Source organism: Alosa pseudoharengus, unplaced genomic scaffold (assembly GCF_046254945.1).
Source record: "Alosa pseudoharengus isolate Yale_2024_CS ecotype anadromous, Long Island Sound unplaced genomic scaffold, YU_APseudo_1.1 YU_APseudo_1.1_scf_11, whole genome shotgun sequence".
Classification (NCBI taxonomy): Eukaryota; Metazoa; Chordata; class Actinopteri; order Clupeiformes; family Clupeidae; genus Alosa; species Alosa pseudoharengus.
Genome location: NW_027468576.1, coordinates 16,244,876 through 16,263,031, shown reverse-complemented (window position 1 = coordinate 16,263,031; position 18,156 = coordinate 16,244,876). Strand labels below are relative to the sequence as shown.

Here is an 18,156-nt window from a genome sequence, read left to right as displayed (position 1 = left end):
TCTTAACTGGTTGGTCATTTTTAAATGCCCAAAATGGCATAAATGAGAAAAAAAAACTCTGTGTATAAAAGGTTGAGCATTCCAGTTTTATTTTTTTATATCAAATATTCCCATAATCAAACTCTGATGTACAAATTAAAACGCGGTTTTAACATGCATTAACAGAATTGTCACTTCAGAACGTTCAGACTTCCAGCATACAGGTGGATGCTCAAAGCTGAGGAACTGAAGCATTCAATAAAAACCCGTATAGGCTTCAACCCCCTCCCCTTCACCCGATTTTTAAAAATCCAGGAGACCCTCCAGAACCCTTAGGAGAAGAACTACAGGCGCAAGAGGGGCAGTAAAAAAAAAAAAAAGGAAGAACAACAAGGAGTCAAGAGGCGACACGTTAGAGCTTTAGCGCTTTTGTAACTGTCTGCCCCAGGCCCCTCACGTCCGTCTCTTTTAGCGGGTCAGCAGATTCGGCTTTGTCTCACATGAACCCGTCTTCAGTCGGGGAGGAACTCCTAGTCCTTGGCACACTAATTTGAACTTGGCTCAGACTGACGAGATGTTCGTCACTGCAGCTGACGCAGGTTTGTGGCGGCTCTGACCACGGACAAGACCGCACACAGCTGATGCTGAGGTGTCCGTCTGTGAGAGAGGGGGAACTCGTATGTGTGTGCGTATGTGTGAGTGTGTCAAAGGGAAAGAAATAATAACAAAAACATGCCTCTGGTCAAGGCACAGCAGTAGTGAACTCTGAGCTTTGAAACTCAATCAACGATTATCGCAACCACCAGAAAGCCACTGATGGGACGAACAAAGGGAAAATACAAAAATAAAGTCTGACGATTTTCATAGGTGTCTATAATAAAAAGAAAAACCCATCTCACGTCCATAAGCTCATGGGAAGCTATACTCTAGACTATTTGCAGTGTCGGGATGTAGTTCAAAAAAGTGCATTCTGTCCAGGAGAGTGATAAAGGACAAGGATCATATAGTTGCAGTTAGGCCGACATCACTTGGCGGAGACGTTGTAGGATAAAAGCAGTGTAGGCCACAGTGACTATTTAGCCTAACCGTCCTAGAAAGCTTTTCAGATACAAATCAGAAAAAAAGCATTCTGACACTAAAAATGAGTTATGCCAAATAGTTGCTTGTCCAGAAAGGTTTGTACACTTAGTTCTAGTGATTGTTTCAGGGGAAGCGTTTTGGTGTTCCAATATGTCACTCGGTGATACCCTGAATACGAGGTAACTCACACATACATTCACTGATACACATGCGACAGCGAGGCAGCAAGAGAAGGGACATAAACAAACAAACAAACAAAAAACCCACATTCACTGGTAAGAGGCAGACAACTGGACACGCTTTTCAAACGAGGTTCATTACAGCACAAGATCACTTCTCCTTAAAAAAATAAAAAAAGAAAAGCACAGCTACTAGATCTCCTTCCACAGCATTCATGAATTTGATAGGTTAAGACAAAGGAACAAAACCTGTTAAGTGTTGTTCATTCAAGGGAGAGCTGATACATGGTTTGCTTTAGGTCCTTGCACTTAAAACGTAAAAAAAAAATGAAATGGTGGTAAGGAGTAAACTACTGTGTGGCAAAGCAACAACAAAGTCAGCAGCACCCTCTCCAGGACAGAAGAAAAAGGAAACTTGTTTCTGAGCGCGTGGCACCCAACAGTCTGTGGCAATGTTCTTCTAATGCTAATCTACTGGGTAATCATGTTTCTACAGTCTGATGAGCTATGTGGTGTTGGTGGTGGAAGTGTGTGTGTGTGTGTGTGTGTAATACGGTTATGAGTGTGCTAGGGAGGACCACAGACTTGCAGCTGTGGCGTGGTGGTGTTCTGGGGTAAAGGCACTTGAGGGCTCGGTGGAGAGCAGTCCGGGTGAACGCCTTTTCCACCCTCTCCCTCTCTTTACTGCGCAGAATAAGGCAGACAAAAACAAACAAAAAATAAAAAAAAGAAGGGGAAAAAAAACAAACAAAAGAAAAAGACAGAATAAGCATCAAGTAAACTGCAAAAAACACCCAAAAACAAAACAAAAGAAAAACAGTTGGCAAATGGCAAATCCACCACCCCTGAATGATATAAAAAAGTTAAAGCTTATGGCAGTACGTGTGTGAGTGTGATTGTGTGTATGTGTGTGCATGAGTATGCACACTTGTGACCTCTGATATGACTACCACTTGTCCTCCTAAAACCAAACGCTTCACTCTAAATTGGCTATGGAAAAGCCCTGTAAGACGAGAGAACTGAAGTAAGAGGCCTGTTGATGTCAAAGATTTCAACACGAGGTCATTAAGCACGGTATCAAAAGCAGCTCTTTCTTTGTGTATCTGCGTGTCGGTGTGTGTGTGTGTGTGTGTGTGTGTGTGTGTGTGTGTGTGTGTGTTGTGCTGCATGGAGAGGGTGAACATTGTCATTAGGCCAGAAATAACCCAAAAGAAATCCATCTGAAGAGCGACTCAAGAGCGAATATGTGGTTTTTGTCCTGTGGGAAGTGAGGGATGATGGGTACTTCAACTGGCATCTATGTTTCATATCTCCTAAAGAGGCGCTCTGAGCAACTTGACTGGCTTTGACCAAGCTAATGCAAAGCATGAGAAATGTCAGCCCTCTTCCTTTCCACGGGCAGTGTAAGGCATAGAAACAGAAAAAGAAAGCAACAAAGGAAAAGAAAATCCCTTCAATAACTGAATCAAGCCATTCCGTCAATGTATTGGAACTCAAAAAAGAAACACCAAACTCAAGGAAAAATGTCAGTCAGTCCAGCGGAAGTCCATGTCGCTGCTCGTCATTCTGGAAAGTTCTATCCAACTCTTCGAGCTCCAGTATAGGTGGGAATATGTAGTGGAAAAAGGGATCATAACGTCATCACTTCCTCCAGTGGTCTAGATTGTTGGGATTTTTCCTCTCTCTATATATAGTGGAGAAATATATATATATATATATATATATATATATATATATCAATCATTTCCACTTCTGGTTACCTGACTGCAAGCAGCTGCAGTGCTTGCATGCCACTCAATCTCCAAGGCTGTCCACTCACTGTTTGGCCACTTCGTTTGTATGCTACAGTATGTGACATGTGGAATCCTGGGATAGCAAGGTTGATTTTTGGTGTGCTGTGTCGGTGGTGTTGTTTGGGTACTCGGGCAGGTACACAGGTGTGCAGGTAGTCTCAAGGGCTGCGGAGCCGAGGCTGAGAAACGTCTGCTGCTCTCTCTCAGTGGGGCTAAAACCAAACTAGGCAGAGAAACTGGCAAGAGCTCTGAAACCACACTGCGACCAGTACAGAAGAAAAGAAAGAAAGAAAAATATATGTCTCGATTACAGTGACCTTCCATTCCTATTCACTGCCTTCCTTTGACCATAAAGTGCATTAAACAAATACCAGGTTGAAAAAGAAGGAAAAAAAAATGCTTTGCTATATTGTTGGACTTTCGAAAGACACCAGTTAAGTTCCCCCTCGCATTGAAAGGAACTAAGCAGCACCTCATCAATTTTGAACAGACACTCAAAGGAGCGTTAGGATACTTTAAAAAATATTATTATTTTTTTACATTTGAAATTTCCCCTGTGACATATCTTTACATTATCGTGAATAGTATCTGTTTAATTACATTGGCAAATGTGCACACTTGCCGATTTGTTTTTTTTTTAGTTTTTTTTTTTAAAAGAAGCCCCTGTTTTCATCCTGTAGTTCTAGTGTGAGATATTAAAAGGGCAAAATAAGCAATAAGAGCTGATTTCATTGGTGTTCTACTAAACACTTTTTGCTTGAGGAAAAAAAAATCAACAATGTTGTAGCCCACAAATGGTCAGATATAGTGATTGGTGATTAATCTAATCCAGAACAGCATGGTGTCTGTTGGTGTTGACCGTCTAGGGTCGAAAACGTTTCCAGCATCACTGGGGCAACAGAAGTTCAGTGTTCTGATTGGCTGTGTCGCTTTGTCTGCTTCCTCCATTATTATTTTTTTTAATCTGTCTGCTGCTGGAGGTCAAACACAGTCTTTTGATTGGCTGCTTGAAGCCACAATGTCTCTCCATTGGAGGGATTGTTTATGCTTCTTTTCTTTTTTTTTTTTTTGCTTTCGAAAAAATAAATCACACCCCTGAACGCTGAGAAAAGCGGTTAGGGGTCGACGTCCTCTAGGTCACTCTTGGAGTCACCCAACATCATGGGAGACTCGGAGCCCTGGGGAAATACAGAGAAGAAAGACTAGGTTAGGAAGTGAGTCCAATTTATTTCTTTGAGTTTATCTATCAACAGTAAATAATAGCATTCTAAACAGGTATCAATGCAAGTCAAGTTTGGATAAAAGTATCAGTCAAAGGAATTATAAGTGTAAGAATATAAGTATAAGCTAGAATCCTTCTAATCGAGCTGAGTTATACTGTGGGTCAAACCATGTGAGAGACCCCCATTCCTGCAGACGTACCTGTCTGAGGCTACGGTCTGAGTTCTCATTGGCTGGGCTGCCATCGGAGCCGTTACTGCTTCCTGACTGCTCCTTCTCATTCAGGAGGGCTGTGGCATAGGCCAGCGTGTCCTACACTCACACACACACACACACAGTACAACAAAATATTTTTAACATTTCAGACACATTTGTAAAGTTAATTTGCATGAAGTGGGGCGAGTACTAAGGTCAAAGGCTGACCTGTGCAGAGATGGTGCGCTGGAAGGTTTTGGCAGTGGAGGTCTCATTAGAGACGTTACTTTGAGGGGTCCAGTAATGCTCAGACATCTGCAGATCAACGGCAGACAGAGGGGGAAAAAAAACAGTTAGGACAAACAATGTCCGTCACTACAGAAGAAAAGCAAACTGCACTGCACAGGTACTGATGCCTGTAGGTACGTAAAGCGAAAGGCTCCATTGCCTGACCTTTTTCTGTAACCACTGAACCGCCCAGCTCCAGTGACCAGACAACTCCTTAAAATAGTCTTTTGCTGGAGCGCACCTAAAATACAAACACACACACACACACACACACACACACACACACACACGCATAAAACCATTGCAGGTATTGTGAATTAAAGTAACGCCATGAATCTGAGAACAAAGGACCAACTCCTTACTTCTGGGCCAAGGTAACCAGGAACTTGACACACTGGTAGCAGCGACTGCTATCTACATTGTTGCTCTGGTGCATCAGTGCTGAGAAGAGGAGAATACAAGGGCATGTTAGCACATGAATCACACTTGATCAGCCCTTACTAGAGGATTCAGGAGTAAAGACAGTGACGTGTAAACTTGCAAATAGGATAATCTTTTTTATATTTTGTCATTCAGTCACCTACAATGGGAGGTAAAATTACCTTCCAATTCAAAAGGAAAAAAATAAAAATACCTTCCAATTCAAAAGGATACATAAGAAAGCCTAGACCAGTTTCCTCCCCATTTACAAATGTAACTTCAAATGCAACAGACAGACATATTTCAACATAGTATTAGTATCGTTAGTATTTTCTTATACATACCCAGCAACCCCTTGTCAGATTCAAATGCAAACTTCAGTCTTCTGGCCTGCAATGGATCCTCCACCATCTGAGAAACACAAAAAATGATTACAAACGTGTACATCTCAATAGTAAGACAGACTTAATCACTGCTACCAGACACGAGTGTTCCAATAAACAGCTCTAACCAGGATCTCCTGAAGCATTTGGAAGACGTTCTTGAGCTCGTGTGGAGGAGCAGTCTCCAGCTGGTTCTGTAAGCACAACAAACAAAACATGCCGTCAGAAGTGGTCTAGGATATACCCCAGTTCACATCATGCTTAATAAGGGTGTCACGATTTCGATTTTATTTCGAAATCGATCGAAATTACATCTCAATCTCGAACTTCGAACTTAAAAGTAGAATCGACGATGCAGCCACACCCCCAATGTCACGTCCAGCATGTACAGTATGCCAAGACGCACAAACACACATGCACGTGCTGAACTGTGCGTCAACACTCCTCTAATTTTAGGCTGCAGCCAGTTAAAATATAGGCCTACACATCAACCTACCGAAATCAAAGCCCCTCTTGCTACTTTGAAATCACCGGTGTGGAAGTATTCGTTCATTCACGTCAATTAAAACTAACTTAGCCTACTCAACTTAGCAAGTGAAAAGATTATCTAATTACAGTCCAAAGTCACTTTAAGGCTTAAAATGCACATTTATAAGTACATATTCCATGAACACTAACCTTGGGTCTCTTCAGAGTGTGCTGAAACAATCAAATTAACATTCTGTGTTGTTTCATTTTACTATGTTCACGTCTCTGTTTTAGCCTAAAGTTTGTTCTGTTTACATTACAACCTCGCGGTTGGAACGGTTTCAAAGCAGTTTCAAAATAAAAGCCCCCCGAAAAAGAAAAGGCCAAAAAGAGTAAATAACATATAAGGAATGCATTAATAGTAATATTTAAAAAAGATCGAAAATCGAATCAAATCGTGGCTTTAAAATCGAAAATTACATCGAATCGAGGATTTGGAGAATCGTGACACCCCTAATGCTTAACACGCCTTAGCTGTAATACAATCACCATAAACCGCCGTGGCGTGTCGAGGATTAAATGACCTCTGATAATGAGATGAGATGAGACGTTCTCAGTGGCCTGAGTTACCTTAAGCAGCTGCAGCACTCCCAGAGAGAAAGGCTCATTACAGAAGCAGCTATACGTGATCATGTCGATGAGGAAAGTCAGGGGACCTGACAGCTCCCGCATGGCAAACATCACCTAGACACACACACATTATAATTTCATTGAACCTCTCCAATACAGTTAATATCAGATTAAACCAGTTATAATATCAATTATCCTTTTGCATTGGGGAAGTTACTCAAATAATATGACCGTATTTGGTGTCATGACTATGGTGTGAGAGGCAGGTGAGTTTACCTCCAGCAGGTATGGCTGTCCCTCAGGTTTGAAGAGCAGAGTGTTGATGTCTGGGTGGAGGGGAAGGAGTGGGGCGGAACCGGGGCTACTGGATGAGGTATACTTGTATACACCTGGAGCTGAAAGAGAAGAGAGACCATGTTAACATGCGCTCACACACACACACGCACGCACACACATGCACGCACGTACGTCAGACTGCTATAGCATTGTGTACAATCTCCGAATGGATTAAAAAAAAAAAAAACTAACAAACACACTTTAAAACACATACACTTATTTACACACTAAGCTGAATTAGGCACTGAGGCAAAAACAATACCCAGGCCTACTACCCCCTCCATGTCCCACTCCTGCCACTCCGAGGTCCGACGCCGCTTACCCTCGGTTCTGTGGGAACCCAGGTCCGTGTGCAGCACCACCATGGCCAGCGTGTTGTGCAGGTGCAGGAACTCGCGGGCCTGGGCCGAGCTCCAGCGCCGGTTCTGCCGGAGGAAACACGGGTCACAACTCACACTCAACTCCACCAGCGCACTGTGTGGGCGCACAAGCATCTCTCTCACCAAGTGAGTGGGAAATGCCACAAACTCTTGTAGACTACATAAAATAGCCTGATGTTTTAGGCCAGGCCAGGTACATTGTACAGTGACTCAGAGAGCTGTAAACAGTGTTTTAAGGTTGCGTGTACAAAACCGCTTGGAGCACCAGTGGAATTTTTATTTTGCGATGCGAATTCTCGGTCTAACCGTTGATGTGCCAAGTGGGTGGGTGGAAATAGGGCACCCACCACTACCCATTTATGGCTACTGAAAAATGCAAGGTTCATCAATCCAATATTATTTTGTAGTATTTTTTTTTTCTGACTGAAAGGGGCGAAAATTGGTACTTTTAAGATATGGTAATTAGCGTTGACTTTACTCACCTCCCACCCACCGACAATATCATCATCATCATCCATCGCAATGTTTTACTGTACACATCGTCAAATGCCAATTAAAGGGACATTGCCCAACCCTAGTTGATGGGCCACTCTCAGCCTAACACAGCCTGGTAATAATAAGTATGTGCTGTTGATGGGCTCTCTCAGCCTAACACAGCCTGGTAATAATAAGTGTGTGCTGTTGATGGGCTCTCTCAGCCTAACACAGCCTGGTAATAATAAGTGTGTGCTGTTGATGGGCTCTCTCAGCCTAACACAGCCTGGTAATAATAAGTGTGTGCTGTTGATGGGCTCTCTCAGCCTAACACAGCCTGGTAATAATAAGTGTGTGCTGTTGATGGGCTCTCTCAGGCTTGCTGCAGCTGGAGCGCCCCCTGCTGTACCTGGTTGTTCTGGCGGTTGGGTCCCAGCAGGAAGATGAGCATGCGGCGGTAGGCAGCATGCTTCAGCAGCAGCTGACAAGGTTCTCCGCCCTGCACATACAAACACACACAAACACACACACATTAACCAAACGAGGACTAATAATGTCTACTGTCTCAGTCACCACCAGTGTCCCAAAAAAGGAAGACACACGTCAACATTAGAGGCTGTTGCGGTATGGCAACAAGTGCAGTGACACAACACCACCCTCCTCACCCTCTGGGCGAAGCTGCTAAAGAGGGAGAAGTACTGCGAGCAGTTCTTGCAGTTTTCGGGCACGTCCTTGTCCAGGAGGGAGAGGAGCGCGTCCAGCAGGCAGTCCAGGCCGGGGTCCTGGAAGTGCAGGGCGCTCTCTAGGGTCTTCTCCAGGAGGTTGGCCACCACCACACGCACCTCCCGCACACTACACTCCAGCAGACAGATCCTGCAGGGAGAAACACACACACACACACACACACACACACACACACACACACACACACACACACACACACACACACACACACACACACACACACACACACACACACACACACACACACACACACACACACACACACACACACACACACACACACACACAATTAGTAAATCCCAGGTGTAGTCCACCTGGCTGTATCTGCAGGTAAGGCAAGGTCATGGATTTGACCTCCATACAACATACACTGTGAAGTAAAATACAGACAATATACACCAAACAAAATGTATAGCAATTGTGGATTCACACTATACAACACTAACAATAGAATTATTATGAGCATTGAATGAACAAGACCGAGTTGTGTTACTGTAAACCACCATGGCAGGCAGCAACGGAACCACAACAGTGAGCATGTCGAGAGATCATCTGCAGTCACAAGCAGGGAAGGCCAAGCCTCAAGCCAGCTATGGAGTGGAAAACCACCACTGCTAATATTGTTTCACTCCTCCTGGTGGAATTGCTGCTGCTGCTGCTGCTTCTATTGGAAAGGCCACCCAGAAAGACAGCGGGAGTGTATGCGTGCGTGCGTGTGTGTGTGTGTGCGCGTGTGTGTGTGTGCGCGTGTGTGTGTGTGTGTGTGTGTGTGTGTGTGTGTGTGTGTGTGTGTGTGTGTGTGTGTGTGTGTGTGTGTGTGTGTGTGTCAGGCTCGTAAAATAATTCCCTCCTCCACATTCCCTGGCCTTGACACAGGCATGGCGTGATCGGAGGGCAGCCTCAACGTTCGATCTCCATCAGCCAATCAGGAGCAACAAGGAGCCACAGACCCCCCCCCCCCTTCCCTTCGCGTTGTTGTTCCCCCCTCCTCCAACGAGTCCCTGGTGAGACGTTAGCTTCTGCAGACATTGTTGGGCTTTAATTGTCAGGTTCTACCGCCTCACCCGCACACTCTCTCCCTCCATCATCGCAGAGCCTCCTCCTGCCTCGAGATGTTTACATTCCAGGGCCAGGGCCCACTTTCCGAGGTGCCGCAGCCAATGGGAGCGTAGGACAGCCGCTGCACCCACTACTCCACACAGGTGCTAATGATTTAGTGGCTGGCGGGGACAGTGTTTGCTTTGGGGGGGTCAGAGGGCCCCCACGACAGCACCACTCAACTAATGCATGAGGCTGTGTTTGTATATAGGTAATACAAACGAAGGGTGTGTGAGTGTGTGTGTGTGTGTGTATGTGTGTGTGTATGTGTGTGTGTATGTGTGTGTCTAGCAGATTGCTCTCTCAAAGGCAACTTCATTTTGATATATCTTGTAGCAGACACAAACATTTTTGTTGCCTGTTGTGTTGCATTACAACGACAGCTTCTATGTAACACATGAACTTCTGCGACCCGAAAGCCTGAGTGCTGTAATGCCAGCACACTGTGACACCACTGCACTGAGATGGTAGAATGTTCCGGAGAGCTCCACCCACTTGATGATCACACTGTGACACCACTGCACTGCACAGCATGTGAATGGAGGACGTTCCGGAGAGTTCTACTCACTTGATGATCTCGCGGCCCTCGGGCCCCACCAGGTACTGCGCCATCCACTGGCACGCCTCGCTGCTCTTGGACAGCAGCACCTCCACCGTGGCAATCCACTCCTCAGTGTCCACCCTAGGAGGGGCAGATATGGGTCAACAAAGTTTCTCACATGTAAGAGGTACAGCAAACCAAGTACAATGAAATTCTTACATTTATAGGGGTTAGGGTTTCTTCAAATACTAGGAAATTAATATTACTGTAACCACAAAATAAAGATATACACTTATAACAATACTTATACAATAACAAATAACCAAGAAATGCCAATAAGTAGTGCATGTTAATGAGTGTAAACAGTCTTATATAGTCAGTGTCTTCTTTCCCTTTGTATCTCTCTGCTGACAATACCGCCTGCATACAACCTCACTGTAACACTTCATATTGACACTACTGCTAATGCGTTGGGTTTGGATGCTGCGCCAGCTACCTGAGTTTCTTTTTGGTGCGCAGGTAGGTGTGGAAGAGGAAGTGGACGGCCAGCTGCAGACTGCCCGTGGCCATGGCCTGGTATGAGGGGTGCTTCAGCTTGGTCTGTGGGGGGGGTGGAGGTTGACATGACGTTAACAATGACAACGTGTCGATATCGCAAAAAGATGATTTACGGAGTCATTTCTAGTGTTGCGTGTCTCGGTGAGCCACTTACAGCGTTGACTGAGGCCAGGGAGAGGGTGAAGTTGAAGTAGTCTGGGTTGTACACGTCTCGGTTCTTCATGAAGCGCAGGTTCTCGTCCCTCACCATCTGTGAGCAAAACATCCAGGACACAGGAGTTAGTGAGGGCGCGTTCACACCTGGCTCGTATGAAGCAGCTAAATGGTAACGTGGCTCTTTCCAGTCGTGAGAGGGCTACCTGGTAGATCCAAGCGGGCATCTTCTCCACAAACAGGCCCTTCTTCTCGCCCTTCCTCACCAGGCGTGTCAGGAGGGTCAGCCGGTCGTTGTTGGCCCTGGGGGGCCGTGGGGAGGACTGGGGGGAGATCTCAGGGGAGGAGGGGGCCGACCTGGGGGGAGGGGGGGAAATAGCATCCATGGTGTTACAAAAAAGGAAAGAAAATGCATCACTCCATAGTGAACAGAAAAAAAACAGACCTAAAGCATATTTCAGTGTGTCAGTAGACATCAGTAGACAGATGCAATGCAAACAAATCGCATGAAATTCATGATCAGCTGAACACAACCAGTATTCATGTTTTTGTCATGCTTGATGTGGAACATCTGTTTGAACCAAACACTGTGAAACTGGTGGCAAGGCTGATATCCATGCACCACAACAGGAAGTGATGCGGGACACTCACAGGGTGAGATCCTCGGCTTCCTGTCTCATGACGCTGACCCGGCTCTTCTTGGGCAACACCGGGGAGTTCTGGTCGGAGATGCGCTGGTAGAAGAGCATGTAGGCGTTCCAGTATCGCCTCCGCACGTCCGGGTACGGGTTAGCTGCATGGGAGAGGCACAGCGGTGGAGTTAGGAAGGTCTGCTGTCCGCTTCATACAAACTAATATTCATGCATCTACAATGGAGTGCCGTGTTTAATGATCAGCACCTCTGGCTATTTCATGGCATAATAAATATAATTGATGAATAACTGAAATAAATAAATGAACCAATAAATAAACAAACAAACAAACAAACATAGATTAATTAATAACTAAACAAGATCTATGAAATGCTTGTGATACATTATTTCTAGGTACCACCTTATAGAATTTAGTACAGTCATGAAGAGATGTCACACAACAAACTAGCATCAATGACATCAATAACAACTAGCATCATGGTTGAACAGTAAGTATCGGTAGTTCTGTTGTTCTTCCCAGTCAATTGGCAAAGAATGACACTAAGTACGATAGTGTTGAGCATTCAAAGGCAGTATTGATGTGACTACCCATGCGCTGTGCTAAATGCTTTTCCTAATCTGTGTGTCCATCTGGAAACTGTCAGTTGACCAGATGGAAAGGCTTCCCCAGATGCAATGCCACTTGGCTGTGACTCACTGTTCAAGAGGGAGATGGAGAGAGGCAGAGAGAGAGAGAGAGAGGCAGAGAGAGAGAGGGGGGGGGGGGGACTTACACTGGTCATACACTTTGGGCCTGTACTCTCCTCCAAAGCACTCGTACTCCAGGGTCTCATCATTCATGTCAAACTCCTCCACCACGTTATCGTTGAACTTGTACCAGCGCCCTCGAGCACAGCCCCTAAGAGTGGACAACAGCATGGAGGGGGAGAGGACAGGAAAAATAAAAGAAATAAAAATATTAGGAGACAGAAGAGAAACCATCACATAAAGTAGTGGAGAAATATTTGTTAGTGGAGACAGGCGCAAAAATGTAGGCCAGTTTTGTGGAGGGTTTCCACATTCCTGCATTCATCAGATGCCTGCCTTGCCTTGTGTTTTTGATTATTATTTGTTAAAGCGGTTTGGATGCCAGACATCTGGATCTGGTTTGATGGTTTTTGCAGACCCCTCCATAAAAACAGCAGCCAAAACCAGGAGTGTGTGCGTGTGTGTGTGTGTGTGTACCCCCATCCAACATGGCTCACATAAGATGTTATTTATCTAGGCGGGCAGACCAAGCAGGAGTATAAAAACCCCTCTAACCTGCTTTCCACTTTGCCCTCCCTCCTCCTTCACCTTGACCACTAAATTCTATCCTCAGTCAAGTTAAACGGAACAGTTCAATGACAGCCAGGTAAGTCTTTTCATGTCACTTAGTTTCCACCTGGACATCCACAAAAGATCTGCCTGTGCTTAACCCAGACTACCTAAATAACTATGTGTTATACGATAACACCTACATGCTGACTGAGAACCCTATCACGATCTCATGGCTACTCCTGGTAACTGCTTCAGACATGGTCAGTGTACAGAGAGACACACACTCATCACTTGTCATTTACAAGTACTAAAACACCCATCCCAACATGAGCGGAGTGAGTGAGTGGTGTGGTGTGCCAAAGAAGAGAGGCTGTGCTGGGAGACCCACCGGCGGTCCTTGATGAAAGAGTAGTAGTGTCCGGCGTGGGCCTGGCCGCTGTGCACCACCACGCCCACAAGCTCGTAGTTCTCCGAGATGGTGACCTTCTTCCGGGGGGAGGAGCCGCCCGAGGCCTCGCCGCCGCGGCCGTTCTCGCCGTGGTCGGCGCTCGAGTCTTGCCGGGCCATGCCGGACACTGTGTACGGCTCCATGTTCAACACCCAGGGGAACTGAGAGAGAGAGAGAGAGAGAGAGAGAGAGAGAGAGAGAGAGAGTCACAGAGAAAGAAAGAGGGAGAGAGCATGAGAGAGAGGGAGAGAGAGAGAAAGTCACAGAGAAAGAAAGAGGGAGAGAGGGAGAGAGAGAGGGAGAGAGAGAGAAAGAAAGAGAGAGCACACAATGATTACAACTCTTTGCCCAAGCCCATCCACAATAACTATAATCAGGCTTTCCTTACTGTTCTGGTCAGTGTGGATCAGTTCATATTGTTCATTGTTATAGTTATAGTTGTCCTTAAAGTTGCCTTTAGCAGTATGGAAGAACCTTTACTATGACGAACAACACAAAAGTTGCTAGAAGCTTTGACGTTGTCTTTTTGAGAAACTAGATCACAGCACAGAGGGCATTGGGATCTTCATGAGTGGTCATCAGCAACCACAGCTGCATTCTCCACATCGGACCCAAAGGCCTGGGGGTGAGCTCTTCGGCTCTGTACGTCGGAAACAGGAAGTTGGGTTCTCACCCGAATCTGCTCGTCGTATTTGATGGAGCGTCCGCTCTCCCAGTCGAAGCCGAAGCGCATCAGGTGGATGACCAGCACACTGGGCAGGGACTTGATGCAGGTGCGCTTCACTGTGGTTCTCTGGGACAGGGAATGGTCAGTTAGTAACACCATCCATACACACATACACAAAACCAGGCTTGCAGGCATAGACACATTCAAAGCCAAACTCACACACCCCTACACAAAACACAAGCACAGACACCAACACAAACACACACATGCACGCGCACACACACAAACACACACACACACACACACACACACACACACACACACACACACACACACACACACACACACACACACACACACACACACACACACACACACACACACACACACACACACACACACACACACACACACACACACACACACACACACAAACAGACAAAAAAGCACTGACACAAACGTATACACACATGCATGCTCACACACAAACAAACAAGCACAGACACCAACACATGCACACACACACACACACACAGATACAGACACACACACCAACACATACACACATGCAGATACAGACACACACACACAAACAAGCACAGACACCAACGCACACACACACACACAGATACACACACAGACACACAGTGGGGGCCACCTCAGCCGAGGTGCTGAGTTACCTTCTCCTTGCACTTCTCGCAGTAGTAGGCGTTGCTGCCCTCTAGCACCTCTCCCCTGACAAACTGGTCCAGGGAGATCTCCAGGCTCTGGCAGGACGTCACCCCCAGGTTCAGTGCCATGAATGTCTCCTCCCGCTCATACCTGCCCAGGGTCAGGTCAGCAGGGTCAACCACCAGCAAATATCACCAAATATCACCACTACTACTACAGTCCAGGTGAATGAATGAATACGCTAATTAACATGCTGTATTTGAATATTGGAAGCTGACAAGATATAACAACGATTAAGGCCTTTGCACACCGAGTCCTTATTGTTTGTCTGAAATTGTCGAATGATTGAAAAATAAATAACATTACATTACCATGTTGTGTCCGTCACATTTTCACGCTGAATCTCACATCCATCAAAAATATTTTTGGAACAGATTTTCGATTTACTGCATTTGTTTTAATCCATTTAATGTCAGCGAATGAGGTTTCTGTACTTGATGGATCGAAAAAACATTTTCGTGTGCAAAGGCCTTTAGAATATTTTTTCTCTACACCACATAATCTGCTGGAATGTGTAAACCAGGGGTCTCAAACACCCGGCCCGCGTCCGGCCCAATTCCGGCCCGCGACGTATGTCAAAATAATAACGTAATCCGGCCCTTGAGACTTTTTATTGCGACAAACAACGATACTGATTAAAATAGACAATAGTTCCAAGTACGGTGACAAATCTCATTTGTACTCTGCTCTGCTCCACTATGTGCTAGACATCCAGAGCTTCATTCAAACCCAAAATCGCTGCGCAAAGTTTTCAGGAAATACTTTTATTACACGCGAGAAACACAAAGACGTGCATTTGTAATGATGCGGAAGCGATGCAGGCCATAGTGTTGCATAAATTGAAGCAGAAATTAAGCAGGCCTACACAAAATGTTGAAAAACGTTTACGTGTGATGAAGTCTTAGGTAGGCTATGTTATTCACCTATTCTAAATCTGAAGGAGAATATCCTTTTGGAGATTATGATCGATCGTCTATTGAATGGAGGTGCGTCTGCGTGTATACGACGGTGTCCACTAAGCATACCATGCTTATTTCGACCCTCTGCCCAACATAGCTTGGAGGTTGCAGTGGTAATCCTGATGATAGTGTCCGTAATGGACGTGGTACAGACAGCAGGGCTAGTAGAAATAGGGCTCTAAACTACAAAGTCACCCGCAATATGATGCAAACTTCTGGGTACTCAGATTACCCGCGATAGGAACTGATTTGACCAGAATACTTTATTGTAGGCCTTGTGGTTTAGAAACCATAGCCTATACATCTTAGGTGTTGGTATACATCTTAGGTGTTTTCCTGTTAATTTGTTATGTGGGTAATATGAAAAAAGGAAAGTAAACCTTCTCAAATATGTTCATCCAGTAGCTTATTTACTGAAAGGTGCATTATTTGAGGTGCTTGCCATCCAGTAGCAAATTAGATGGGTAAATTTACCCCCCTTCATAAACTTTTGTTTTACTCAAAGATTTTTACTTTTACAGTAGGACTTTATCTCTGACCACTTTCAAGCCATGGCCTTTTGAAATTTTGATATAAAAATCCAATGATGTTGCTTTCTTAACCCTGACGCCTATAGTTTGCCAGGTTTAAAAAAGTTTTTGGTGTGAAACACACACATACCTGTTTTTATGCTTTTCATTTGTTTTATCATTTGTATTAATATTTATTATTTTATATTCATTATTTTATTTATAAGCTAAGGTTGCTAGCAGGTGTCTAAAACTAGATAAAAACACTTGCACTTTCTGTTTGCAGTTTTGTGTGGTATTTGAAAAAAAGAACATTGCATTTTCAGAAATAGCCGGCCCTCCAATCAGATGACGTTGGCAGAATTGGCCCCCCGCTCATTTGAGTTTGAGACCCCTGGTGTAAACCATGATTGCAGTATGATTGCAGTGTCCCTCTGTGCCCACTCCTTCACTCACCTGTGTGGACAGTCTTTGCAGATCTTCTGGTCGGAGAAAATGCCCTGGAAAGTGTTCTTGAAGATCTGTTCCCGTCCAATTTTCTGAACAGAAAATAAATACAGATTTGTTTGGGCAGGATTTACGGTTGATAGATGCCTGCTTTAATTAAGGTGTGCCTGCCTGCTGTGTGATCTCTGCATAAAACTCATAGTGTTGTTGCGAAATATTTGAACATGGACATAGAACAGAACAGAACTGTACATCACTGTTGGGACATGCACGCAGATATACAAGGGAAGCAGGCTACTAAAGCCAATCAGTCGCTCAGCTGGTGTGACTGAAGATACTGCTGTGTCTGTCTGTCTCTCTCTCTCTCTGTGTGTGTGTGTGTGTGTGTGTGTGTGTGTGTCTGTGTGTGTGTGTGTGTTGTACCTTCAGGTGTTCGTCCAGCTGGTCCACCAGACTGGTGAAGAACTCGTAGGCATCCTGCTGCTCACGCACATACAGCTCCTTATTCCACATCTTAAATATCTGCAACAAAGGCAACAGACACAACACTCACTCACCAGCAGCACTTCAGTGCCTCCTTTGGTAGTGTGTTGGGAGAAGGACTGGGGCCACGGGATAATTTACTCAGCTGGTCAGACATGTTATTCAGACATTACCTTCCAGAAGTTTTCTGGGACGTAGTACTGCAGTTTGCTCTCCATCAGATGCCCAAACAGAGACTGGACCTGACAGAACACACTCTCCTCCGGGTTCTCGGTGTCGTCCTCGATTGATAGGAAAGCCTGGAAAAACACACACACACAAAGACACACACACACACACATTAAAAATATGCAAAAGACAATCCATAAAAAATGAGGCATTCAATAGGGCTTCATGTTGCCATCTCTAAGTAAGCTCCCCAGGCCCTTCTGCACTCATGCAGCCCCAGATCATCACACTCACACAGCCTGGAATTATACTTCTAACTACTGTATACACTTTTCACACTATTTACCATTTGCATTCTTCTTTCATTATTTTATTCCCTGTCCAGAAAGTTTCTGATCTTGAGCTGTTAAACTTAATCTTGTTACTAGCCGTTCTAGCTGATAAGAGTGGAATGCGTTTCACATACTGGTAGCCAGCGGCAAGGTCAAGAGTGAGAATGTTCTTCTGTCATTTTCCGCACAGCCTATGACTAGACATTCTAGCAAGTTCTTCACTTTTGTTTCACACTACCCACAAACATAAGTCATACAGGGTTGGCCCTAATGACTGACATCTGTTCCAGTCAGACTGGGAAGATGCATGGACTATTTCTTTATCTAATTACAGACAGGGTGAAACTTTACGTGTACAAATATATCAGTCCCTTATTGCACATTAGTGTAAAGAATGCAACCATGTCTATTGAATGAACACCACTACCTGGTTGTGTCTCCATGTATCTGTGGTGTCTAGAACATTAAAACGATGGTATATCCTGAGACATGAATGCACGGCCTCAGTTCCATAGTGTCTGTCCCCATCTACTGGAGAG

The 18,156-nt window shown here is 45.0% G+C and overlaps 1 protein-coding gene across 3 annotated transcripts in view; it reads right to left on the bottom strand.

Annotated features, from left to right (window-relative positions):
- Positions 1-65: 65 nt before the first annotated feature.
- Positions 66-18,156, bottom strand: part of usp24 (ubiquitin specific peptidase 24) — a 58,447-nt gene continuing 40,356 nt past the window's right edge. For 2 of the 3 annotated variants that reach the window (XM_076278125.1, XM_076278126.1), the window contains exons 44-67: positions 17,291-17,416; positions 17,058-17,156; positions 16,644-16,726; positions 14,668-14,809; positions 13,994-14,113; positions 13,261-13,481; positions 12,347-12,471; positions 11,572-11,713; positions 11,127-11,277; positions 10,922-11,017; positions 10,706-10,809; positions 10,237-10,350; positions 8,492-8,699; positions 8,236-8,325; positions 7,295-7,397; positions 6,913-7,031; positions 6,637-6,750; positions 5,667-5,732; positions 5,500-5,566; positions 5,098-5,176; positions 4,901-4,976; positions 4,676-4,762; positions 4,454-4,564; positions 4,080-4,209 (exon numbers count right to left, since the gene is read on the bottom strand). In XM_076278125.1, coding sequence (XP_076134240.1) covers positions 4,147-4,209; positions 4,454-4,564; positions 4,676-4,762; positions 4,901-4,976; positions 5,098-5,176; positions 5,500-5,566; positions 5,667-5,732; positions 6,637-6,750; positions 6,913-7,031; positions 7,295-7,397; positions 8,236-8,325; positions 8,492-8,699; positions 10,237-10,350; positions 10,706-10,809; positions 10,922-11,017; positions 11,127-11,277; positions 11,572-11,713; positions 12,347-12,471; positions 13,261-13,481; positions 13,994-14,113; positions 14,668-14,809; positions 16,644-16,726; positions 17,058-17,156; positions 17,291-17,416 — 2,706 coding nt within the window. In that variant the 3' untranslated portion in view covers positions 4,080-4,146. Of the gene's footprint in view, positions 2,923-2,998; positions 4,210-4,453; positions 4,565-4,675; positions 4,763-4,900; positions 4,977-5,097; positions 5,177-5,499; positions 5,567-5,666; positions 5,733-6,636; positions 6,751-6,912; positions 7,032-7,294; positions 7,398-8,235; positions 8,326-8,491; positions 8,700-10,236; positions 10,351-10,705; positions 10,810-10,921; positions 11,018-11,126; positions 11,278-11,571; positions 11,714-12,346; positions 12,472-13,260; positions 13,482-13,993; positions 14,114-14,667; positions 14,810-16,643; positions 16,727-17,057; positions 17,157-17,290; positions 17,417-18,156 lie in introns of those variants that run through there. The other variant, XR_012985926.1, reaches the window with a different exon arrangement.